The sequence below is a fragment of the Ptiloglossa arizonensis genome, chromosome 10, assembly GCF_051014685.1.
Source record: "Ptiloglossa arizonensis isolate GNS036 chromosome 10, iyPtiAriz1_principal, whole genome shotgun sequence".
Classification (NCBI taxonomy): Eukaryota; Metazoa; Arthropoda; class Insecta; order Hymenoptera; family Colletidae; genus Ptiloglossa; species Ptiloglossa arizonensis.
Genome location: NC_135057.1, coordinates 15520542 through 15547432, shown reverse-complemented (window position 1 = coordinate 15547432; position 26891 = coordinate 15520542). Strand labels below are relative to the sequence as shown.

At 33.3% G+C, this 26891-nt stretch overlaps 5 protein-coding genes and 1 long non-coding RNA gene across 7 annotated transcripts; 3 read left to right on the top strand and 3 right to left on the bottom strand.

Annotated features, from left to right (window-relative positions):
* Nucleotides 1–661: 661 nt before the first annotated feature.
* LOC143151846 (protein lethal(2)essential for life) lies at nt 662–2532 on the top strand. The gene is made up of 2 exons (XM_076321303.1): nt 662–821; nt 1441–2532. Exon 2 carries the CDS (start codon nt 1457–1459, stop codon nt 1988–1990), a length of 534 nt encoding a protein of 177 aa, XP_076177418.1. The 5' UTR covers nt 662–821; nt 1441–1456; the 3' UTR covers nt 1991–2532.
* A 30-nt stretch (nt 2533–2562) lies between these two features.
* Nucleotides 2563–5829, bottom strand: LOC143151844 (uncharacterized). Its single transcript, XM_076321298.1, has 6 exons — nt 5646–5829; nt 4920–5170; nt 4073–4395; nt 3743–3986; nt 3222–3502; nt 2563–2958 (listed from the first exon to the last, which is right to left on the bottom strand). The coding sequence occupies exons 1-6, from the start codon at nt 5719–5721 to the stop codon at nt 2724–2726; spliced, it is 1410 nt and encodes a 469-aa protein (XP_076177413.1). The 5' UTR covers nt 5722–5829; the 3' UTR covers nt 2563–2723.
* Nucleotides 5830–6682: 853 nt separating this feature from the next.
* Nucleotides 6683–8161, bottom strand: LOC143151850 (uncharacterized). The gene is made up of 3 exons (XR_012993441.1): nt 7837–8161; nt 7473–7766; nt 6683–7334 (listed from the first exon to the last, which is right to left on the bottom strand). It is a non-coding gene; the product is annotated as an uncharacterized LOC143151850 (long non-coding RNA).
* Nucleotides 7164–15909, top strand: LOC143151836 (ras GTPase-activating-like protein IQGAP1). Its single transcript, XM_076321278.1, has 26 exons — nt 7164–7252; nt 7548–7641; nt 7721–7955; nt 8035–8179; nt 8259–8416; nt 8492–8626; nt 8695–8779; nt 8855–8946; nt 9021–9183; nt 9248–9411; nt 9484–9618; nt 9690–9846; nt 9925–10170; nt 10245–10393; nt 10467–10610; nt 10686–10991; nt 11088–11252; nt 11321–11434; nt 11513–11850; nt 11922–12146; nt 12209–12599; nt 12678–12857; nt 12920–13049; nt 13118–13388; nt 13466–13747; nt 13811–15909. The coding sequence occupies exons 1-26, from the start codon at nt 7213–7215 to the stop codon at nt 14169–14171; spliced, it is 4905 nt and encodes a 1634-aa protein (XP_076177393.1). The 5' UTR covers nt 7164–7212; the 3' UTR covers nt 14172–15909.
* LOC143151837 (uncharacterized) lies at nt 14295–22032 on the bottom strand. Of its 2 annotated transcripts, none has more exons than XM_076321279.1 (15): nt 21834–22032; nt 21185–21363; nt 20827–21031; nt 20549–20745; nt 20239–20473; nt 20022–20181; nt 19706–19937; nt 18781–19636; nt 17969–18702; nt 17707–17882; nt 17208–17630; nt 16940–17115; nt 16607–16854; nt 16246–16509; nt 14295–16159 (listed from the first exon to the last, which is right to left on the bottom strand). In XM_076321279.1, exons 2-15 carry the CDS (start codon nt 21322–21324, stop codon nt 15988–15990), a joined length of 4218 nt encoding a protein of 1405 aa, XP_076177394.1. In that variant the 5' UTR covers nt 21325–21363; nt 21834–22032; the 3' UTR covers nt 14295–15987. The 2 variants fall into 2 exon arrangements, with proteins under 2 accessions (XP_076177394.1, XP_076177395.1); XM_076321280.1 differs by having other exon boundaries at nt 18781–19630.
* Nucleotides 22033–23045: 1013 nt separating this feature from the next.
* On the top strand, nt 23046–26553 carry Pex6 (peroxisomal biogenesis factor 6). The gene is made up of 6 exons (XM_076321286.1): nt 23046–23748; nt 23825–24280; nt 24366–24592; nt 24660–25062; nt 25137–25436; nt 25521–26553. Exons 1-6 carry the CDS (start codon nt 23322–23324, stop codon nt 26132–26134), a joined length of 2427 nt encoding a protein of 808 aa, XP_076177401.1. The 5' UTR covers nt 23046–23321; the 3' UTR covers nt 26135–26553.
* Nucleotides 26554–26891: the final 338 nt, after the last annotated feature.

Genomic DNA, 26891 nt, shown 5'->3' with positions numbered 1-26891 from the left:
TGTTGAACAAATCCCAGAATAAATGTATTCGTCATCGATTAAATGTGCCCGTCAGAACATTATTTTTAGAAGGACAAATGGCTTTGTGTATGCATCATTGATCTCGAAATTGCTAGAGAACGGACGTTTTTATTAAATATAAATTTCATTAGATTTGTGAACCTTTTGTACATAGTAAAAGAAAACAATAAAGAAATTTTTTAGATTAAAATAACAATTTAAGAAAATTTATTCAAATTAAAAAGTTACAACACAATTTCATACTAATTTTTTAGAAAGGAAAAGTGTATAGAGCCAACCATAAAAACAGTTTCTACGTAAAACGTTGCATTAACCATAAATATATTAATGTGAAGAAATTACTAGAAACAGTCGGTTTTATTATGTGAGAAACGTGGAAAGACATAGAATGTTTTCTGACAAGATGAAAGCGATCAAATCACGCGAAAGAAACGTCCTAGGAAATTACTCGAACGAACCAGAAACAGTCGTGAATCGAAGAAACACGCTGATTCGTTGCGACACGAGTACGAGTAGACGGGGTGGTGTACACAATTATCGTGACGTTCAGTACAGACTCGAGATTATTCGAAACGGTTTGCGTATTGCGCATACGCTTCCGAACAGTCTCGAAAAGAGCGGCAAATTGAATATATAAGCCGGTGGCTGCCGTAGTACGCAGTCAGTCAGAAAGTGCAACTCGAAGCGACAAGTTCGTGCAACTTTCCAAGCTAATTCCGAACGAAATTTATACGAAGTAAAACAGATTCTTATTCTCTGCGAGTGATACGCGAAACAAAGAAAAGGTTCTCTAACGAAAGGTACGTACTCTTGTGTTACCCAATATCATCGAATGATTTGTCAACCTTTAAAACAATGTTACAGTCATTATAGTAGAATTTTTTATATCTTTTTCTTTTTTATCATTTCATCACAATCGGCAATCGCGCATTCAATGTATATCTTACATAAGTCTTTTAATAAAAGAAATTTGGTAAGAAGTTTCGCGAACGTGCGTGTTGAGCTTCTAAAAATACACTTCCGAAATACGTACACAAGAACGCTTGCTACGATTTATTCGCGATAGAGGTAAATGAAGTTATGCGCAGTATTTCTTGTGCGGTTTAAATATCAAACGTATCCTTTAATGAAGCATATTTGCCCACGTAATAACTCAAAGTACGCAACGTTTCTCTGCGTACCCTATAATTGGTCTGTCGGCGTCTACGTATTTGCGTTGTATTGATCAATAAACATTGGAAAATAGTTTTGCTGCTATTAATAAAGCATACGATTGTTTAAATTAATTTAAAAAGAATTGTAATAAATTTTTTAACTGTAAGCGTAAACTATCGCGAACTTTGAAATCGATTTCTTGTCAAAACGAAACATAGTATTCGTTAGTGTTACTCGCTATAAATTACGCATTCTTTGGTACAGATTCACTGCAATCGATATGGCGCTAGTATCAAGAGATCTCTTCCGCAATTGGTGGGATGAAATGGACCGCTATCATCGCGATCTGGAAGAACATTTCAAACGACTATCCACCGTGAACGATATGTGGCAGATGCCACCAATGCCTTCGTTCCAGGAATACTTCCGTCCATGGAAGAACATGATAGATCAACTAGATCAACTGGAACATCAGGTTGGAGGCACGACGACAGTTGAAAGAGACCAAGACAAATACCGGGTAGTTGTCGACGTGCAACAATTCGCACCAGAGGAGATCACTGTCAGAACGGATGACAAATGTATCACCATCGAGGGTAAACACGAAGAGAAGAAGGATCAACACGGTTACATTTCTAGGCAATTCGTACGTCGATACGCATTGCCACAGGGTTACGACATCGGTCACGTAAAACCCAGTCTGTCATCCGATGGCATCCTTACCATCACTGCTCCAAGACTCGCTCTACCGGCTCCTGGAGAAAGAATCATACCGATCGAGCGAAGCAACGCACCGGCGATTAAAGCCACGTAATTTCGTAAACAATATTCACTTCTATTTCTGTTTTATCGATGTATACGAAATTAGCATATCTAAAAGCCACTTTAAGGTTTAAAAAGGCACCTTTGAAATTATTGTTTTCGAATGTTCTAAATTCTTACTTTGTATCGAAGATATTTTACTTTCGGTGTATATTGTATCGATAATTTAGTCACTGTTACATATAATTTATATATATATATATATATTGTTATACTAGATATTTAAGGTTTCAATAATCGCGAATATCTAAGAAACTTGAGTTATCTAACGCGATATAGTGATATTAATCTATGCGCATACTTGCCATGTGATTAATCTTATAACAAAAGTCTGATAACTGTATTATCTTCTTTTTTACTCGCACCTAGTTTTGAAAACAGCTGCTAGTGTTTAGTATTACGAAATTCTTTATGTTTGTGTACGAATTTAAATTTTTGTTATAATCATCGAGCTTACACATAATTAGTTCAGTATGTATGCTATTGTACCTTTTATTGGTTTTCTTTTCCAATAAATATTAAACACTAAATGTATATGTGGCTATGTTTAATTAAAGAGTAAAATGGAATATTTAAAAAAATTTATTTTTTTTTAAATATATAAAAATATTTACAAAACACACAGAGTGTGCATCGTGACCTCGTACGTAGTGATTGAAAATTTTATATTCTGGCACCCGATTATAAATGATTTAAATACCACCATATAATCGATATTTGGCTATTTACGAAGGTCCTCGATTCTCCTCGCTCTCTGAAAATGGTTGCTCATCCTGATCTTCAGGAGGTACTGCCTCTTCTAAAATAGTCTCCTCGGAAGAAACTAAACCTTGAATGTACCTGGCCCGTTGTTCTATATCCGGTATCTTATCATAAATCAGTTTTTCAACGTTCACCTTATTAAGTTCTATCTGTGCACGTCTTTTGAGTGGTCCTTCTATCGCGTCCATAATCTGATACCTGTTAGATAAATAATATTTTTGATATAAAAAACAATATTAATGCATTTCATATCTAATCTACTAGTTAGGCACGCTAGTGAAGCTTTCCTATTACTTAGGAAGCAGGATATCCCCATTAAGGTGTGAAGAGGTCGATCGCACAATAAAAATTCTATAAGTGATTATGATATCCTTAACTTAGATTTACGAGGCGCCTTGGTAGATCGAATACGAGTCTACCGCAAGTCTAGACAAAAGGGTAAGAACATTGCAATATCGAACCTCAAAAGGTTTGGCAGTATATTGATACCGGCTTCCATTAAGTAATCAATAGTACCGGCGCCGTGAACTCTCGTTTGGATGTTACCCAGCTCGAAATCAAGTTCCTCGATGGCGGGTTTCTTCCGAGTGTCTAAGGGTTGACTCAGCGTCACTTGAACCCTAAAATATTGTATGGTAAAAGACACTGTACCGGCCCTTGATAGGAAACCACCGACAACGCTCACTTCCCAGTGAGTTCTTCCTTCGATCTCTTGTGTTCCACCATCGATTGTCGCGTACACCTTTATAAGGGAACAACACGATAATATTGACGACGCCTACGAATCGATGACATAACGCGAGCGACTAATTGACATGTTTTTTTGGTCTACAATGCATTAGACGTAATAAATAATGTAACTACGGTATTTAGTGACATATTTCACGCAAAACATGTCTAAAAAATGTAAAAAAAAAAATACATTTGAAGAGCATCAGCCTAGTATTTGCTTTAAAATAAATAAATAAAAGTAATTATTTACTGTTCCATTTTCCATGCTTAATGTGATGTTCCCCATTCGATGGAAACTTGCTAAGCCGGTGATCCAAGTATGCGTCGACGTCACGGTGAATATACCGACGGTTTGGCTGTAATCCTTTACCTTGAACGGATCATACCCCATTTGAGATACCTGCCTACGGGCCTCCGCGATTGCCATATCGAAAGGCGATATAGAATTCGGGAAGTATTGTGGTAACTGTGATATCTGTTTGTTGATTTCTCCCCTAAAACATCGAACCATCAGTACATTGAAATATTTTTCATTTGCCGCAATAGTGCGCCGGATAAGATAGGACGAGTCGTTCTTTACCGTACGTTAGTATTGACCTCCTTCAAAATGAAGGGTTTAATACTGTCGAAAATGAAGGTTCCTACGGAATTGATTACCCCTTGGAAAACAGAGCCCAGAAAGCCCAAATTTTTGAAGTCCATGTCTATTTTCTCGAATGTCAGATCCAGGTCGATATCCTGGGCGTGTAATTTTCCGTCGGTACCCACCTCGAGCCTCGCGACACCTTGGACGATCACACCCATCAATTCGACGGTGAAGTTACCGGCCGATCGTGACAACCACGAAGATAATGTGTACAATCCGCGAATATCCAAGGTCTGGATACTCAATGTCACAGAGACCTTCGAGAAACATGTTAATACTTAGATGTATTCTAAATTAAATTCTTTTTCTTAAATTGGATGTGGCAGTACGATCGCGCAACTCTTTTTTTACTCGACAGCTAATTCTCATGCAAACCAATTTGGCAAAGATTCTTGACTCGACTCGATTCACTTAGGCGACGTTGCTGTCGTTAGTCATCGGCATATTCTGCATTACGAACGTATTCTTAGCTTATGTCTTTCGAGACAAGGAATGTTTTAAGACACCTCAGAAGCGATGCCTTTTCAACGGATTGGACCGTGTGTAATTTATTTTTAAATAGCGAAACCTAATGACTTCTGCCGTGATGATCGAGCCAAAAAGTTTTGGCCGTTCAAGGTCACTTCCCTGAACATACCTCACGCCAATCACGACTTTCGAACGCATCGATATGGAAAAATAAGACCGAAGGAATGGGGAATAAGCCGTTCGGTGATCTTGACCGCCAAAAAATTTTCTATCCCAACTGTAAAAATCTGCGCTTTTTACGTGAAAACCTCACTTGCATCAGAGCTAGTTCCGATTCCATGCGCACAATTCGAAATTTCGAAAGGCCGTAAACGTTGACCCGTTGTAAGTTCATGGTGTACATGGAGAAAGAGTGCTTCATATCCGGCACTGACATGGGGTCAGGTATCGGAGCTCCGGGCAGCCCCACTGGATCCTCCTGCTGATAATGCTTCAAGATCTCGCGAATATGATCTCCGAGTCGTTTTTCACCGAACGCTATTTGTGCCGCCGTGTCATTTTTGCCTGAAAAGGCAACACTTTTGTTTGAACATCGAGTCGAAATATTGCAGACATAGAAATCACGTTTAAAATCAATACTGATAATCGAATATCGTAATTAGAATTTTTAAGAAGTTGCAGGGAATACTTTGATTTCGATCTGAGCGCATTAAACCGAACGTATAGATTCGATTCAATTATAAATTTGTTAAAAATTAATTAATTGTTCTTTTTCGTACGTTAACTTCTCCTTAAAATATGTACGCACGAATAATCATGTACCAAGTTGCAAAATACGTAAGAATTCTCTTTTATTGCAAATATTAGCAATAAATCGGCCTTTGATCTTGACGTTGGATTGAGCAACGACAAAAAATCATTGGGGCTACGATCGATTTCTCATCTGATGTTACGATTAGTCATCGTAAACCGATGTATGGCATAGATCCTCCAACGTGAAATAACGAGTTCCGATTCTGCGAAACGTCCAACCACTCACCGATAGATTCCTGGCCGTTGCATCGGCAAGTAAGAAAGCAGCAAAAGACGAAAAACAGTAATTTTAAGAGTTGCATTTCCGGTTTTGACACACCAAACAGTCAGGATCAACGAGCGTCTCGAGGAATAATGATCGGCGTGACCTGCAGTAGATCAGGCCACGCATTCGACTGGTAGGCGCGTCAGTGAATTTAGTGGAACGATATCTCGCAGGTCATTGAAGGGGCGAGGGTCAACCGCTTTATCTGACCCCCCCTTGTCCTCCGACCCCTCTTATTCTAGCGTTGTTTCCTCCTTAGTCTCCCCTTAATTTGACATCGCTTCACTGGCAATAACGTGCACGCTGCGCATGGTTTTCGTTAATGAGACAATAGTGTAAATACGCGTAAATAAATATTCGGCCGTCATACTAAATTTCATACGAATTTACCTTTGAAAATGTTGGATTCAGAGGAAATGCAAATGTTTGGGAAAACTGGTGGACAATATGCAGTCTGTTGCCAAAGAGCAGATCTGTTTTTCATTATTTGTACAAAATTTGTAATATTTTTATTGCATATTCAGTTGTTTGTAGACTTTGAAGATGCTTTGATTAAGAGTTATATTGATCTAATGGAATATTCATCTTTGCTTGCATGTACAGAATACATGCATTTACCTTAAAGAATACCATAGAATTTGAGTGACATAATGTTTTAAAAATGGTTGAATTATAATTGGAGAAACTATTCTTTAACAAAGAAGAAACAACTTATTGCAAATAGGTTTCTTATAATATTTTATTGTTTATTTATTACTGAAGAGTAAACAAACTTGTTCACTGAGTTAGAATAAGATATAATAAAGATTAATAAAAATATAAATGTATCATTTGTAATTAATAACAATCTAGATACCTAACTTATTAAGTTACTTAAGATATTGATCTATAAATTATATAATATAGAAAACAATATGTATAATATATATAGTTAGCTAATATATATAATGTATCTCATAAATAATGTAAACAAGTCAGAAATACATTAATACTTACAGCTGCATGAATGAATACACATAGCTATTAGTAATTTATGATAATGCATTCCTATAATCATCAGGTAACCATCGCTAAATACCATAAATATTCAATATTTACGTAGGCGTTCTTAAATAAATCTTAAATAAATATTAATCATGAAAATTCTTAAAAACAAAATTAATGTATGGATTTGCCTGAAATTCAAATCCAATAATCGAAGTGCATTTTCACTTTTTTTTTTATATTATTTATAAACAAATTTCGCACACTGGCAAGGCAGAAGCTACTGGCGGAACGTGAAGTTGGCTGTTAGTATCCTTTAATACGCAATCAAAAGAACCAATAAAATATTAGTAAAAGTCTATTGTCCAATGGCATTTAAGATGAGGATATACTTCAGTTGGCAACACTAATCAGTGTTGTCCAATTCCTGCAATTTTTAAATAAGTTTGAATCCGTAAAATTAACGTACCGCTCCATTGTCGTGTAAGGTTGTCACTTTTTTCTTCGTTAATTGTATTTGATTGTATATCTTTAATATCTCGCTATGAATGACATCGCTGACGAATTAATTAATCATGAAAGAGGTAATACTAACAATGTAGATGCTCCACTTTTGTTCTACATTTTGTATCAGGACAAATGTCAAGATAAGTTTTTTTACAGCATCTGAAATTTAGTATCATTGTTATGGATTAATTATTAAAATAAATATATATATAGTTAAAAAAGTTTAAACATTATTATATTTATTTGTGACGTGTATTAGTGAAACCTTAAAAGAAACTTCATATTTACATCACTTACTCATTGAAACGTATTTGTAATGGTTTCGTTGGAACATTTGAATAATTATTTTATTCACAAGATACTGTTTTATAGGAACAGATGTTCGTAAATCAGCTGAAGAAATGGATGAACAACGTCAAAAGACACTTGCTTACGAGTATCTCTGTCACTTAGAAGAAGCTAAAAAGTAAATTTTTTAACAAACTGATGTACAGCTGCTATTTTGTTCCTCGTTTGTAAAATCTACTATTACTTATATTCTGTAGATGGATGGAAGCCTGTCTTAGAGAATCACTTCCACCAACAACTGAACTAGAAGAGAATTTACGAAATGGAGTGTACTTGGCAAAACTTGCTCATTTTATGGCACCTGAAACCTTACCCCTCAATAAAATCTACGATCCTGAACAGAAGCGTTATGTAATAGCTGGTTTACAATTTCGTCATACGGATAATATCAATCATTTCTTAAAATCCTTAAAGTCAATGCAACTTCCATTAGTATGCATCTGTTATAAAATAATTAGAACACAATTTTCATTTGATGCTATTTGAAATAATAAGAGAAACTTTTTAATAGACCTTTCAACCAGAGACAACGGATATATATGATAAGAAGAATATGCCTCGTGTGATATACTGCATTCATGCACTTAGTACTCATTTATTTAAACTAGGAAAAGCTCCACAGATTCAGGACCTGTATGGAAAAGTGAATTTTACTGGTACCTATTTAATTACATATTTTGTGGAAAAAGCAAATATTAAGACATCACAAATGTTACAGCATTTCATATTTTTCAGAGGAAGAAATTAATGCTGTTAGTAAAGAGTTAAAGAAGTATGGAATTCAAATGCCTTTGTTTCAAAAAATTGGAGGTTTGTTGGCAAATAACATGGAGATCGATACAGCAACGCTGCATGCTGCAGTTATAGCAATTAACCAGGCCATTACAGAAAAAGTATGTGTCATCTGAGTTTCTAAAGCAATTTGAATAATAATTTAAACAATTGGTAACCAACTATTGCTCTTGAAGGATCATGAAAAAATATTGACAGCGCTTCAAAATAAAGTAGTACAATTGAATAATATTATATCTTGCTACATGAAAGAATACAGTGATGTTTTAACAGAAGCAAAAGATTTTAAAGCACAGGCTGCACTTAATAGAGTGAGTAAAAGTTAATATAAAAATAGAAGTATATCTTTAATAATCATTAATTGGTACAATTTTGGCAGTCTTTGAATGATAGTTATGTACCAGATGTATATGACGAACTGTTAACTCAAGCAGAAATTCAGGGACATATTAATTGCGTTAATGGTAAGTTATGGTACAGGTAGCAAATAAATTCATGATGATTTTATCTTATATTTTAATTATAAATATTTGTTTTAGTTCAATGTGCAGTGCAAAGCATAACTCGATCTATTCATTATAAAAATAATCAGTTCATGGATGTATTAAGATCACCCACATTATGCTTACAAGTATATTTTATACTACTATTTTTATTAATCAATTATTTTGTAATACTATTTACAAATATCGTTTCTTTTACCAGAATGTCATAGAAGAAAATACAAAATTATATAAAGAACAGTTAATGCAGCTACTAGAAAGTTCTGAATGGAATAATATGTATTCGGAAGGTTACCATCATTTGAAACAGCTGCTCCAGAAAGAAATTAACAAAACGAATGAAGTTGCACTTATGTATCGAAAACGTTAGTATTATGTAACAAAGACTGTAGAACTAAATGAAGTCCTAACATACTTTTATTAATACAGGTGATGAAAGTGTTAAGTTCTTAAATCTAACATTGCAAACTGGTATGCAGTTTGAATTTTATGATGCCTTGAGAAATTCCAGTCTTGAATTATCAGATAGAATCGACGAATTTGCAATGCCATTGTATTACGAAGAAATGAAAGTTGATCGAATGGAATCTCAGGTAACAATGTAATGTAAAAAACATAAAATTGATTATTTCTGTTGTTATTAATACAAACGATATTTTTAATAGAACGACCTTTCGTATAGTGATATAATAGTTAGCATACGCGTACTCTCGTTGATCGCAGAAATCAGCAAGGCTCTGAATACTGGAAATCCAGATTTGGTTTATCAAGCATTAACAAATCCTAATTGTCACGTCTCTGTGAGTATAATTATTCTCTGTTAGGGTTATTATTTCAACGAGAAATGATTTTTATATAAATCTTATCTTAGGGTTTGGATCATGAGAATAAAGTAAAATATTATAGAGCACTGGCAGGAGTTCTATGTGAAAAGCAAGCGATTTCTGAAGAATGCCCTTTGTTAACGTACATTGATATCCAAGAATGTATTGATGTTGTAAATCAACAATGTCAAAATGACGATAATGGTACTACATAAATTTTTTATGACACTTGCACACATATTCTATCAAATGTTTATTATACTTCGTTTGGTCTGTTTGTAGTAATACAAGTGTTGCGTCAATTAAATTTGGCTGTTATGGCAAACGATCGAGTCGGCGTTATAACTGCTTTGAAAGATACTGCTCTAAAACTACAAAACCCTACTTCACCTGATGATGCATCTCTTTATTTAAAATTATTTAAAAAATGCCTTGATGAAAAACATTTTGATGGTTCTGAGTTATGGTTGGAAGATGTAGAATCTGTAACGAAAATGGTTTCTGCAGAAGTAGAAACCGTACAAAATGGTATACCGTATTTACTTGTTCATTTTTCTTACAACGATTGCAGTACTTTGGTAATGTATTTCGTTTCTTTGCAGCGTGTACGTTTTTGTCACAAGTAAATTTAGGTTTACAACGTAATGATATGTTATTCACAATTGATTGCTTGCAAACTTTTGGTTTTAAAATACCAGACAAATATAAGACTGAATGTTTTCAAAGTTTGTGCACTATAAGAACAATTAAGGTACAAATCATAAACATATTATATATTAATAGAAAACTTAATTCAATGCAATAATTTACTTTTTATATTTTAGAATAAAAATCATAATTGTGCATTTGTTCACTTTATTACTCCCAAAGGCAATGAATCGTACTTGGACTTACAAAAGTATAATTACACATGGGACTGTCCGAAACATATATCAGAAACATATTACATCAATATAGAAGATATAAAGGTACTCAATAATTAAAAAATTTAGGACAATCAAACTGATAAGTCATAAATAACAATTACGTGTAATTTCTTTTAGAGAATAGTAAAAGATACCACCATAAAAGAATACGAAGAGCATAGAATAAATAAACAAATAATTAGATTGCAAGCTTGTATTCGAGGATATTTGCTACGAAAAAAAATTTCTGATAGATTAACATCTTTTTACGATAATGTAGATAAAATAATTCGTATACAGTCGTGGTGGCGAAGTATAATTCAGCAAAAACGATATGTTAAGTTACTAAAGGAAAAACGGAAACAAGATCCAGAAGGATATCAAAATAAATTTTTGAAAGTTAAAGCCAAATTTGCAGATATATTAGATCACTATAGAGAGCATGTAAATAATATCTACCATTTATATTTGTGGTTAATATACAATATAGTAAAAATATTTCTACCTTGTTTGATATATCATATTTTTTATATATTTTAGGAAGAAGTAATAATGAAAATACAAGCTTTGTGGCGTGGTCGCGCAGAAAGACGAGCCTTCCATTCGTTATTACACTTGGAGAAACCACCTTTTCCTGTTGTTCGACACTTTTCAGCAATTCTAAATTTTAACGCGGAAGATTATGACAAAGACTTACAGCTACAAGTACGAAAACTAAAAATTGTTAAGTTAAGATATACTTATGTAATTTTTATCATAAATTTGTGTTATAGCACTTAAAGCACGAAGTGGTAAAAAGCATACGGCATAATCAAACTTTGTCACAACAGTTGGACAGTATGGATATAAAAATTGGACTGCTTATTCAGAATAGAATTACGTTACAAGTAATATTTATGACACTACTATGTTAAATTGATAATTTGTTAAAAGTATCACATTTAAATAAATTCACAAATTTATAGGATGTCATAGCACATGGAAAAAGTTTGGAAACCCTCGCAAAGCAAAAACATTCCAATAGAGAACAAAAGAATATTTTATCAGATGGTATTATTTCACACAAAGGTTTAAAATCATTAACGAAGGAAGGTCGGAAAATGTTAGAAGGATATCAACATTTATTTTATGCGTTGCAAACTAATCCAGCATACTTATCAAAGTTATTGTTTCTTTTGCCTCAAAGTAAAACGAATAAATTTCTTCAAAATGTGATTTTAACATTATTCAACTTCGGATCGAATATCAGGGAGGAATATTTATTATTAAAACTATTTGGAAGTGCGCTGCAGGAAGAAATCAGGTATATTTTTCATTGCATAAAATGTTTGATAAAATCAAGTATATAGAAAATGATATTAAATCAATATACAGGTCTAAATTTCAAAAACCATCTGAAGTTGTAACTGGAACTCCTCTTGTATTGAAAATGGTGGTAAATTATGCACGACAATTGAATGGTCAGAGGGCTTTGAGACAAATTGTTGGACCAATTATCGAGAAAATTTTGGCTGATCGATCATTGAGTATAGAGACAAATCCAGTTGATATTTATAAGTGTTGGAGAAATCAGTTGGAAATGGAGACGGGAGAAACATTGTAAGTTGAACAAACTGAATGTGCATAGTGTATTGTTTGCTTATAATTATTTTTCTTAATAGAAATCTTCCATACACGGTAACGCAACAGCAAGCTTTAAATTACGATCAAGTACGAATAAGGCTACATAGAGGCGTACAATTATTGCAAAGTACTGTTTTAGAATTTTTAACCAAAATCACAGAATCCCGAGATCTAATACCGTACGGAATGTTGTACATGGCTAAGATTTTAAACGATTCCTTAACCGAGAAATTTCCGAATACGCCAGAAAAAGATATATTGAAAGTAGTTGGAAATTTGATTTATTATCATTTTATCAATGCAGCTATTGTAGCCCCAGATGCTTTTGACATAATTACATTACCAATTGATAGATCATTGTCAAATGATCAACGACGAAATTTAGCCAGCATTGCGAAAATTCTGCAATTTGCCGCTTCTAAAAAAGGGGTAATTATGTCCATCTCAATAATCATGCGACATTTAAAAATGAGAAAAAATGACATACTTTATGCAATTTTTTTTTAGTTCGGCGAAGAAGCAACGCATTTAGTTTGTTTAAATTCATTCATAATAGATTGTCACGAAAAGTTCAAACATTTCTTCAGATATTGCTGTCAAATAGAAGATTTGGAGGAACATTTTTGTATTCATGAATACACTGAAGCTACGCTCATTCAGAAGCCCGAGATTTACATTTCGTTACAAGTGAGAAGATTCCCTTTTATAATTCAATAATGGAGAAAAATTCCTAAATGTACGAATTGCAGGAAATTTGTGATACCCATTGTCTCATGTTGGAATACCAAGATCAAATAGCACAAGATCCAATGGATCCACTGCATGATCTTCTGGACGATTTAGGTCCTGCACCAACGGTTGCATCTTTACTTGGAATCTGTAAGGAACAATAACATTGTCGCAGTATATTCGATTGAATAGAATATTATATTACAATTATTTGTTAGCTGACAACACGTGCGAATCGAATTTAACACGCTTCGGGAAAACAGAAGTGTGTCTGGTACTTACCAACAAATTTCAAGTACCCGAAGATGAAGACGCTAATTTAAACAAACTTTTCATAAAGACCAAGGAGTTACTAGTCTCCGTGCTTCAATTTTTAAAAGGTCAAACATTAGTAGAGGCTTTGGAAACCACATGTTCCCCTGTGCAAGAAAAACTGTGTGATGTCAAATGTTTTAGCATATCACCTACTTTAAACATTATTCACAAGAGGTATTGATAAAAAATAAACAGAAACTTCTTATTTAATAGAAAATAAGTAACGAATAAATCATTGAACTTCTTTTCAGCTCGTCTTTAAATGACTGTAAGCTCCAACTGCGCGCGTATCTCAATAAACTCGAATTAGGAGGATGGGTCAGTCAAGTAGACGGATATCAAAACATCATAACAGCGGTAGCCAAAGATCTTTGTAACAAAGGAAAATATCGAATTATTCGCAACAAGGAATTGCAAACCTTACGCGTAACTAAACAGAGATTGGAAGAAAAATGCAAATACTATCAAGAACAGGTAGAATTTTATAACGAATATATACAAAGATGTTTAGAGAACTTGCACACAGGAAAAGGGTACGTATCCGATTGTTTTTAATTCTACAATTTGAGTTTGTAATGGTTAAAAATGACTTGCAGATCTTTACAAGCATTTAAGGCGATTCAAAAAAATAATCATGGCAAGTTAAGGTCGAAAATGACCTTAAAATATTCGGCCGCAAAGTTACAAGAAAAAGGGGTGCTGTTGGAAGTCGATGGACTTCCGCAGTCGCAATTTAAGAATGTTATCTTTGAGATAAGTCCAACAGAACACAGCGGCCTTTTCAACGTACGCTGTAAGTTTATGGGAGTAGAAATGGAGAAAGTCGATATCGACATACAAAGACTACTCGAACTGCAATTTGAAGGTGCACCAATTATGGACATGTTCGGTAAAGCGAAGGTTAATGTGAATTTGCTGTTATATTTATTGAATCGAAAGTTTTACGGTAAAACTTGAAAAAGAAAAATATATTATTTATGGGTATGATAGTTATGTGCACTTGTGCGATGTTCTATTGTAATTATGGTTCTCTCAAACAAAATTAAGATACATCTCAACAATTTTCGGAGCTCACGAAAATCCTGAATCAAATTTTTTTTTTATTTCTATTACAGTTGCCGCACAGTAATTTAAAAATATGATTAATTTTTGTAAATAATTGTACTTATAAGAATCAACGATTTTAGTATAATCATCCTTGGTATGTAATATTGTGATCCATTATTATAGCATAACAGTGTAAAAAGAGATATATGAATTTTATCAAACGTCAAAGTTATAAAACTACACAGATTGTGAAATTAGCTTATGATGGCCTTTCAATTCCAGCTGTATCGTTACTGTTGCTTGAGAGTAACACAAAAGTTTGTAGATATGATCAAAGACTTTAAGAGAGACATATATTTTTTCTAACTTTTATAAAAATAAGTAGACTAATGATAGTAAATGTCAATCTATTACTGAGAGAATACACTTCTTCTCAAGTCATTTCCATAACTAAACCTAACTCCGGCCATATACAATTTTTCATTTTTTCTTTGTATTCCTTTATTAAGGGATGTGTCGAATAATTGTATGTAATATAATATCGTATTAGAATCTAAATATTTTTATGTTGCACTGTCAAAATAAGATAAGGCATATTCCCAGAAATTCCTAAATGAGAACAATAGGCTGTCTATTATTGTTTATACGTTTTGTAATGCTATACATATAATTTATATTATTATTTAAATATCAGACAACCTAGTGTTCTCGTGCATTTTATAAAATTTAAAATCGAATCATTTGAACACAAATCCGAAATTTCTATCGTTTACGTAGTTTAATACAATAAATTCTATTTTATAAAATATACTACATAAAGGCCTGTTTAGTGGATATTGGCGAATAAGCCTGCACATTTAAAACAAAAGAATCGATCAAAATAAGGTAGATAATCGTACATACAGTTAATAAAAGCTCCATATAAAAGTAGTTCACATATTGTGTTAAATCTTCAATGTCATATTTCGCCCACGATTAATTCACATATTTCGTTAATAATTAAATGCCGATTAAAAAATACCTAAAACGAAACAAAACATTAGCATCGAGATCAATTGATTGTAGCATAAATATTTTTATTTTTTTTTACAAAACATGCAATGTTAATTAAACTTTAGCCTGTTAAAATGCATGTGCGCGTAAGAAATTTGATATCTGTAGAACAAAAGTTTATTTTATATATACGATATAAACACTACATACATAGATAAACAGCCCGCATTTATCACACGCGCATTGTATTATAAATATTATTTTTTTTTTTTTTACATATTTGTGTTCTCGAAGTCTTGTTTTTTACTCAACTTTATTATACAAATCTGCCTTTACATAATTTACGTGACAGATGCTAACATCCAGGTACTGTGTCACGAGGTATCTTGAAAGACATTTTTATAACTTATGGCGCGTAAAATGTCAGTAATATAAAAGTTTTCCATTTTTACTCGATTTTTTCCCTCTTTTGAATCGAATCAAATATTCAGTATTCCTAGTATAATTGATTATGTGCAAGCGATATAGTTCATTAAAGCCTCCACGAAGCAGGCCATAAAGTGCATTTCATGTATTATTAACTGTGTAGTACATATATCACTGTAGTATTAACTTTTATAATAAATAGCACAATAACATTAATTCTCCTTCTCTTTCTCCCCATCTCCTGGTTTTTTACTAAATATGTGCACACAATGAGACATAACATTCGATACAACGTATTTAGTAAGTGTTATCGTTTGTTCAGGATATTGACAAAGTTTCTAATTTTTAACTGTGCATCCATTTGCGCTAATGTTTCTTCCATCATGTTGCGCAATTTTGATAAATCTGGCATTTTATCGCAGGATTCAATATTTAATAGTTCTGTGAAAAATTGCTCCCACACAGATTTCTTCGTGTACCTATATTTTTTTTACCAATACTTTTTAAATGAATTTCTTCATAAATTTACATATGCTATTATATAATTTATCTCAAATGTAAATACCTTGGTATCTTGGAAGTGATAAACCAGCGCCCGCCAACATTTGATACTCTCATGTAGTTACCAAATAGTAAACAATGACTTGTCGCAGCTAAACAGTACAAATCAGTCTGGTACGTCCACGGTCTGCCAGTTTGCATTTCAATACATGTAAAATCTTCTGTCTTTATGACCTGAGTAAACGTTGTCTTTTCTGGCAAAAGACTCATATCTATGCTACATCCGAAATCTATTAACTGTATCGTTGGCCTGACATCTTCTGTAGGTCTGCAAATTATTAAATTTGTTTATATAATGATATAGCTTAACAACTATGTTAATCTAGTCCAATAATACCACTACAACAGAAGTATCAAATACATACAAACGCATCAACAGAAAATTATCTGGCTTGATGTCCCCGTGTATTATTTGGCATTTATGTAAGTACTCCACAATTTGTAACATTTCAATTGTGAAGAATATAGCTAAGTGCTCCACCAATGGTTTACCTGTGGCAATCTTTATCTGATTCGTTACCGCTAATAATGTTCCAAATTTGGAATACTCTGAAACCAGTACACTGCCATTGTTCGCAACGTATGCCATCGAAACATCCATAAATCCACGCAACTGGAAACAAATGATACTTGTTAATACATTATTAATTGTAAGATAAATCACACCATGCTGATTAATATAATAAAATATACAATACCACGTGTGGATTAGTTAGACGAGCTTTTATTTCTCTAGTGATATAAAATTCCCAAACCCAAGCAGGCTTTTGAGTTTTCAGGGCAACTGTTTGACCTGTTTGTAGACTCACTGCTTTGAATACTGTACCATACATTCCCTTTCCAAGGCACTTTTCCAAATCGTACGTTTCATTACCTAAATATCATAAATAGATATACGTGTTAAATATTAAAGGAACGTAAAACAATTTGCGTCTACAATATCTCTCTATATCAAAATATACCAACCAAGTGTAACCACAGTAGAAGGCACAAGCTTATTTAAATTAGTATCTAGTCTCACATATCCCTCTGCATGATGCGGCTGGGGGAATTTAATATTCTTTAAAAGACCAGCTATTAAATTTTTGTCAAAAGGATTAATATCTCCTGAAGGGAATTGAAAACTTTCTTCTTCTGCTTGTTCCATTGGTTCATGGTGCTCTTCGCACTCCATCGAATCAACTTTATCTTGTTCTTCTATTTCATTAAGTTTAAAGTTAATCGATTTTCGTAGATCACAGTTCTTTTTAATTTCAGAAGTAATTTGATCCACATTACGTTGTACTGTACGCGGACTTTGAGCGTGTACAGCTTGTATCTGAGTTTGAAGTTTTTGTTCATAAAGTTGATTCGCGGGCAGTGTAGTATCTGCAGCTTCATCATTTTCACCTTATTAAACAGAAAATATATATGCAAAACACTGAAATAAACAAAAACAAAGATTAAGTACATTTGATTAAATTACATTGATCAATGGAGTGTTCTTTTATAGGAACCAAATCTTCCTTGGTTAAAGTAAAAGCCAATGCGGCGGTTCTTGTATGAGCACTACTACCGGAACTGCTCGAAATATATTCTCTAGTTGATTCCAGTATAACGCTCAATTTTTCTTCGCCTTCGCCATGCGGCGCCTCTGAATTGCTATGAAATTAAATTTCAAATCAATGTGAAACCACTCAACCTATACGAAAAATAGTAATCCATGAAATGATTAAAATGTTACATACTGCGGAGGCGCAGCGCATTGATTCGAATACTGCGGGGTTTCTTCTGGTGCTTTGTAAGATTGTCTAAAATGATTAGTCATAGGTGTAGAACTGGTCAATTGGGTATTAAATGCTTCTGTAAAGCATGTATCATTGTTGCCCGACAAAGGACTAATACCAAGACTTTCGTCAATATATAAATTGTTTTCTTCAGCTGGTTTTGATGTCATATTCTCTTCTATCGGTCCGTTATAATCAACAACAATAGCATTTTCTTTATCCTCGGCACCTTCAAGATACTTGATGTCTCTGCGATTCATACCCGGAGACTTAATATACGGTAACTCGGGAGGCATTCTATATGGTTTACTAGTTTCGATATCAGGTTCGGTATATGGAGAATAATGAAGCTGTTTCTGAGGTTCTACGTTTTGCTGCAATAATGTGGATTCCAATTGCGAGGGATACTGTTGATAAGCAATATCGTTTGGTGTTATGTTGCCGTAAACAGTATGCTGCAGATGTTGTATATGTTGGTGCGCTTGATGTGGTTGATGATGAAGGTGTTGATTGGGTGACGGTTGATGTTGTGGATGAGTTTGATGATGCTGAATTTGACTGTGAGTTTGTAGATGTGACGGATGGGACAGAGACTGATGATGCGACATCACATGAGCTGGTTGATGTGTTTGCATTAACTGCTGATGATGATGAGGTCGGGAATGGGACTGTTGCACTTGCTGCTCGTGATGTTGCTGCAATTAATTATTTACAGAATTAATTCAGAGACATTTTGCTTAAAAGAATTTTGAAGCGGGTCTTTTGTATTATACCTGGATATCATACTGGTATGTGTTGTGTAACCCAGAACTACCATAAGAGCTTGGATGCTCCTGATTGGAATAATTTTGATGAGTGGAATAGTTTTGATGATTTTCCTGATCATTATATGGTTGTACATTATATCCTGAATGATGTTTACTACTTGACATTGCATGTTGAGTCATCGAACTATCCATATGTATGTCAAAACACATTTTCAAAATTTTAGAATCTGGAATTCTGGGTGCCATGGAACTACGAAAATTAGGAGTAGTGTGTACTGTATCGGGTGAACGCCACATATCTTGCACAACTGACATGGCTTCTTTTGTATTAACTGTAAGACTTTGTCCGAGCAAATGTTCCTCTGGATCGGCAGTTAAGGATGATGTGTGATGTTGATGCATAAAACTAGAGGCTTGTAACTTTCGTTGCGAATTTAATTCTGCTTCCATCCTCTGTTGTACTTCAAGTCTCTGTGCTTCGAGTCTTTCTGCTTCGATTCTCTGGGTCTCGATTCTTTCGGCTTCCAATCTCTCCAATTCTCGTTGTTCTGCCTCGCGCCTTTGGTTTTCCAAAGCTAGATTTTCAGCTTCATACTGCTGTCTCTGAAGTTTTTCTTGTTCAGCCTGAAGCCTCTGCCTATCCAGTTCAAATTGTTCAGCTTCTCTTTGTTGCTGCTGCAACTTTCTATGCCTCTCGGTTAGCTCTTCTTGTTGCTTGTATTCTTGTCGCTGTCGTAACAATTCTTGTAGAGACATATTATGCCTCTGATGTTCAGCTTCAAAGTTTTTATGTTGAATATGTTGTTCGGTTTCCCGTATATCTTGTGTTGCATGCCTTTTCTCTAAAACTTGTGCTCTATAACTTGAAGGATTATAATTGTAATCTCATGTTTTTATTCTTTTGATAATCATAGACAAAAGTAAATGTTACCTTTGCAAATACCGTTGGGCCCTTATTTCTTCCATGCTTAGATCCATATTGTTAGCATACACTAAATCTTTTGGATAATGCGGTCTTAATACAATATTTGGGTTTGGAGGGTCGGGTACAAACACAGGCACTGTTGAATACTCGGGATATTTACTGCCATCAAAAATATATGTATGGTTTGGAAATAATCTTACTTTGCCTGTATTAAAGTCATCTGGTTGATCCTCGTGAACTGCGATTTAAACAATGATAAAACAAAAAATACTTAATTGTATACATAAAAATATATGAGGCTTTTGTCCAACCAATATTTTACCTTTGAAAGCTGACTTCGTAGCGGATGTCATTAACGGACATCGTCTACTTCCATTACCATTCCATGGACCAGGTTTAATAGTATTTTCTTTATGTACTGTATCCTCTATTGGAACATGGTCTAGTATACTTGAACTTTTCATCTCACCAAGAACATCATCCTGTTAAAACATCTCAATGTACATATTCTGTATGAATTGTTTTGAATATTTTTGTACCTGATATATTTGTATTCTGGGATTTAATGCGGCATTATGCATCGCTGATGAAACTTGCGGAACAGTACCGGGAAAGTATTCGCGAACACGATGCCCAGTGCGTACACTGCTAACTTTTTTGCCAGCTTTTATTGCTTTTAAAGAACTAAAAGCTTGACGCTGTTCGAGCAGTGACCTTTCAGTACGATCATCAGAGTGACCTAACGTTTTACGTGCAACTGCAAGTTGAAAATTCCTGAAAATGAAATAAACAAATAAATGAAACTCATAACAAACATTTGCTTAACTCATTTATTCTTGCAACTTATACTTGTGAGCATAATCCAATTCTTCCTGGGGTTCTGCTTTAGCAGACAAGCCCATTAAATAAACTTTATCGGCACGTTTATAGTCTTCCATTTGTTCTAATTCAAAAGCCCATGCTCTGTATATATCTGCAACCATAGTTCCAATTCCATTGGTATATAAAAGTTGATACAACTCTAATGGATTCTTTTGCACACTTATCTATAAACAAAACTTTTATTAAATAGAATATATTATAGTAAAGCTTTTTCTATATGAAAAAAAGTTTTTAAAATTGCATACATAATTAATCCAAAGACGTATATATCTACGATCCTGATGATACTTGACTTCCTTTTCAAATATAGCTAAGCACTGTTGCAAAAGTTTAGCAATGTGAGACTCGTGTCCACCTTTTGGAGAACTCTGTTCCATCCAAAGTATATATTCATACCAATTTTCTAAAGGATCATCTCCTTCATAATTCTTTATTGCAGCTTCGTGCATTCTAGAACAAAACAAATAAAATATATCATTTTACAAATTAAGAAAAAAATTATGTAGTCTATTTTAGAAGCTTTACTTTGTATATAAAAAGCTTAATAATAATAGTTTATAATTTAAACACTGTAAAAGCAATAATAATCTCTATTTCACATACTGTTTTTCTTGTAAAAGTAATTGCTGTGTATCCACGTCTTCTTGTGCTCGTAGTGCAGTTCCCAACTGTGCAGCATTTCGTCCATAACGCAAAGGCTGAATATTTTCTTTTGAACGAGCTATGGCTGTTGCAGGATCCATTTTTAATTTTATATTTTCTTAGACAAATTATTTTATATTCTAAAAGAATGAAATTTAATACATAAATAATTATTGGAATCGTTGCTGAATGCATGACATAAAAAGTGTCAAAACAAATGTGCATTACTGATGGAAACACTGTCCTGTCAATTTTCCATGAATTCCTAAGTCTCGAAAATTATTTAGATGAAAAAGAGATGAGAACAACAACAGACGTCAAAAGCGTAATTGGAAAGTTTTAACGCAAAGTCAAAAGGATTTTATAAGTTGGTGGGCAGAAAAACTGACAGAAAAGTGAGAAACAATCGTAGAAAACGAAGGAAATTATTTGCTTGATCAATCATTAACAGAAAACTGTTTATTCACATTTCAAGTGTGTACCGAAAAAAGCCGCATTAATTATGAAACGACCCTATACTAAATGTATTTAGTTAAACATAATGCAAACAATCATAGGAGTTACTAAACAGTGCAACGAAGCGTAAGTTGTTTTCTCACAAAACGCTTACCTTTCGCATGTATCAAAATTTTGCATAATATTCTTTGAATAGGGGCGGACCTTCAAATTGGAACAGATCTATTCTTGATAACTCCAATAAGGACGCTATCAGTCTAGGTTACGTTAGTCTTCCATTTAACGGCTACAGGCCACCAACGGTTTTTCACTGTCTTCTGCTATGCTGTGCCTCAAGTGATGCAAGAGTTACGTTTCGCTGACCACGAATTTTAATTCGATCAGCTACGCGAGAGAATCGAGAACTGATGCAACGATAACTTCACAGCGCTTAATGCAGTTTTCATACAAATTCCTATTGAAAATTACCAATGGTACAACTGTTACAGAGAGACCTTGCATGGCCCTAAGAGATTGAACATCTGCTTTTCTACCATATACCCTAATCCAGATTTGGTTCTGTACAGAGCCACTCCAGGGAGTAAAAGTATCTTCCCTATTTTGTCTCCATTGTCATAGTTTACAATGGTATATATATAAACGCTGATGAAGCATGTTAAGTTACATTTCCACTTATAGAAAACTCAACGAATACATCGGTGTCAAGTGTGTTGAGCGCTGTACATTTCATATGTGGGAACGTGGCTTTATGTGTACAAGCCGATATAAATACAATAGTTCTAATTATTTTTGTGTTAAAATTAATTGTCTTGCATGAGGGGAATGCTGAATGTCAAACGAATTTCCTCTTCCGTTTTTACAAAAGAGTGAAAAACTATTGATAATACTATTGAAACTATCAGAAATTATCAATAACTGTCACTATCAATAGTTTTTTACATTATCTACAAATTTCTAGTTTTCCAATTGTCGTATACTTGAAATGTTAGATGGCGTTATTTAAGCGTTATAATCGAATATTAATATAGTAAACAAATGTTTCTTAATTACATAAATACCATCACATTTTGATAATAAATTACTGTAATTAAACACTCGTAGTGTTAAGAAAGTGTTTTCAATATTACTCAACTTCTTCTTAGTTAAAGTTAGATCAAATATTTGAAAATTAATTTAATTCCATCGTATGATCGGTGTTTCTATAATAACTCCATTTTGAATGATTTGCCGCTTAGGGCGCTGCTTGTAATTTTTAAAGTAGCTTAGTCCGGTTACTTCTAGATGGCTGTACTTTTTTGCTGCGCATTTTCTATATAAATAGGTTATCAATCGAAGAATTAAACTATTATTTATTAAATATGTATTATTGCATTTTGGGAATAAATAACGTGCACTTAAATAATCTTTTGCACATTTTATATAAATGAAATATACACAAATGTATTAAAATCCAAAGATACGTATTTAACAAATAATAATTTGTTTATTGAAATAACAACCTATATTGAAGTTTAAATAATACCATTTAAAATTTCAACCTCGTGACAACGAAAAGTTGAGAAGGAGAAGGGGATGTATTTGACATGCTGTTTTTCCTCGAATGGCAAAATTTAATGGGCATGTTTAAACATCCAAATGAAATATGAGTTCTTTATATTTTTATACAAATTTGTTACGAGAATTAACCAAAATTTTAATGAAATATAATTGCAATTACATATTCTTTTATATGTTTGTACATTATATACTTTTTAAACTGAAAATATTGATTGGTACAACATTTAACTGGAAAATTGTACCAGACAATGTCTTAAAGAGTTTAATAAAACAATTTTACAATGAGGAAGATTATTATATTGACTGCAGTTCTTGTTTATTGGCAACTGTAAAATGTTTTGAAGTATCTGTACCAACTTGGTTTTATGTATGTTCCACAGTATCCTTAAAAAGGTACAAAATATTAGTTATACCTTTAAATGATACTGATACAAATGAAATATTTGTATCTGAAATCATTAGGCATAACATAGAAAATACATTACAGTGCACTGTTGAGTCCTGCTTTTTAAGTAAGTATAAAATGAATAGTTGTTACAAACAAATTATTCTAGTAATCGAATAATATTTATGTTTATTCAATTTTAGTACCAATAAAACATAATTTTGTTGACTTTGCTACAGAAGCTAAAATTTCTATGATATTGAATCCATACGAAAGCACAAATGATGTAGTAAGTGCTCTGTTAGAAGATTATTTTTGTAAGCCTCGATTTTTGAGAAAAAATGATTTATTTGGAATTGATGTAAAAGAGCACATATCAGATCAATTGTATTTACATTGCAATCCTTCAATGTCTGTGATATATTTTAAAGTTACTAGTATTAAAGTTAATGATAATAAGAATTGTAGAATTAGTGATGGTTCTTATATTTTACGTGAAGAGACAACACTCATTCAAGAACAAAATGTATATAGTTATCTACCTCAAAAACATTTTTATTGTGATCAAACCAAAGAAATGTTAATAGAACCATATCCACCAAGTTTTGCAGAACCTTTGGAACATTTAGAACGTTGCATCTTGCCATTCATAAAATATGGTAAGAACTAATGCCTAAATATATTTGTACCTAGTTTAAATTATGCATTTAATACTTAATATTTCATATCTTTTGTATATTTCAGATGTTCAATTACCCATAAAGCCAATATTTCTTGTTAAGGGTTCACAAGGTTCAAATAAACGCAACTTAATTCGAACTGTATCTGAAAAAATAGGTTTAAATTTTCTTTACACAGACTTTACAGAAGTTCAAGCTTTAACATCAGCACAAACAGAGGCTAAATTACGTATTGTGTTACATAATGCCAAACAGTCTGTGCCATGTTTACTTTGTTTAAACAATATAGAGGTACCTTTAACACACATATATATTAATTTTCTGTTGCAACTTTTAATAATCTAGATGATGTTTATAGATATTTGGAAAAAATTCTGAAGGCCAGAAAGACGAAAGAATTATATCAACATTTTCAACTGAAATAAATGCATTATATGACAAACATTCAAAGTATCCAATTGTTATAGTAGCTACTACAAATGAATCTGATATATCAGCAGAATTAAATAGAATATTTATTGAAACAATTTATGTGGAACATCTAGATCAGAATAAAAGGAGAGACTTACTTTCATGGCTACTTGTAAAAACAAATTTGTATCATGAAGTGAATTTATCAAAAATATCTGGAATGTGTTCAGACTTTACATTTTCTGATCTTAAGGCTCTGATATTTCACACTATAAAATTTCAATGCAAACGTAGTGATAAAGATTTAAAATCATTAACACTTATACACGAAGATTTTGATAAAGCTTATGGTATAATCAGACTATCATGAAAATTATCATTGTTTATATAATTTTCTTGTTAACAATTCTATTTTTATTTATAGAGTACATGCAATCTATATATACAGACTGTAAAGGTGCACCACGTGTACCAAAAGTTCATTGGGAAGACATAGGTGGTTTAACGGATTTAAAACATGAAATTATGCGTCGAATTCAGCTACCTTTGTTGAATGCTCTAGGATTTGGTCAGTCTGGACTGCTTTTATATGGACCACCTGGAACTGGAAAGACGCTTCTTGCTAAGGCAGTTGCGACAGAGTATCAACTTCATTTTTTATCTATCAAAGGTCCCGAACTGTTAAATATGTATGTTGGTCAAAGCGAAAAAAATGTTAGGCAAGGTAAAATTCTAAGATTTGTGTACGACAGAGTATGCATTAGACGCGTGTCTAAATATGAAAGTAAATACTGCATTATTTTTGCAGTGTTCGAGCGAGCAAGAGCCGCAGCTCCTTGTATAATATTTTTCGATGAGCTGGATTCATTAGCTCCCAATCGTGGGCGCAGTAGCGATAGTGGAGGTGTAATGGATCGTGTGGTATCCCAATTACTTGCCGAAATGGATGGTCTTGACTGTTCCAGCAATATATTAATTATAGGCGCTACAAATAGACCAGACCTCATCGACTGCGCTCTTCTTAGGCCTGGTCGTTTCGACAAATTATTATACGTAGGAATTCATTCCAACCGTGATTCACAATTTAAAGTACTGGAGGCGTTGACTCGTAAATTCAAATTGCACGAAAACGGAAAGGAATTAACGAAACTGATACATCAATTACCAGATCACATGACCGGTGCCGATCTGTACTCGGTCTGTTCTAATGCATGGCTAAACGCTGCACGTAGAGTTTTGAGCAAAAGCGATCAAATTAGTTCACTCCATGAGTCTACTTTCAACAATATCGAATTAAATGGCTCTATTACCGTTGAACTGGACGATTTTTTAAAAGCCGTCTGCGAATTACATCCCTCAGTAAGCGAAGAAGAAATTGAAAGGTACAAAAGAATGCATACAGAATTATCTTCGATATCGTAGTGATTGTAAATATTCTATGACACATTCAATGCTATTTCCGCAAAACATTGGGTCTAGTATTTTTGGATCACATAAACGACATGTCGATTTATTTCGGGAAATATGTAAAACAATTTTTACAACGAATAGTTAAATCAAGAAGGGTATCTACCTTCTACCCTAAGTATTGCACCAAAATGATTACTCTTATACGCTAGTGCGCGACAAAGAACAATAGCAATGCCAAAACATATTCTCGAGGGCACGATCCTTAAACGGTTTCAATTTATCTACCAATAATACGTAACAATATACATCAATCCGAAATATACAATGTAGAAAAATAGGACAGCTAAATTGACCGAGTATATCTATACCAGACATGAAATTCAATAATAAAGGCTAACCGTTCTTTTAATAGAGACGGTACTGCAATTAGATGATTATTTTCAAGCAAATTTATAGTCCTTGAAACAAATAAATGTTCATTTTCTTCGAAAGTGGTCATCATTTTGTAAGTTCAAACGACAAATCATACTTACTTAATGTTTTATACTCCTTTAAACCAGAACAGTAACGACGTGCCTTTGGTATGGTCGATTCTGATACAATTATTTCGACGTGTAAATGTACAAAACATTTTTTGACCTATTCGTGGCAACTAACTTATTACGCGAAAGAAACTTTCATACGTGTACATACATTAAAAGTTTACAAACAACCGTTAACAATATAGATATGAATCAATACGACAAAAGCCACAGAATTACGAGGAATT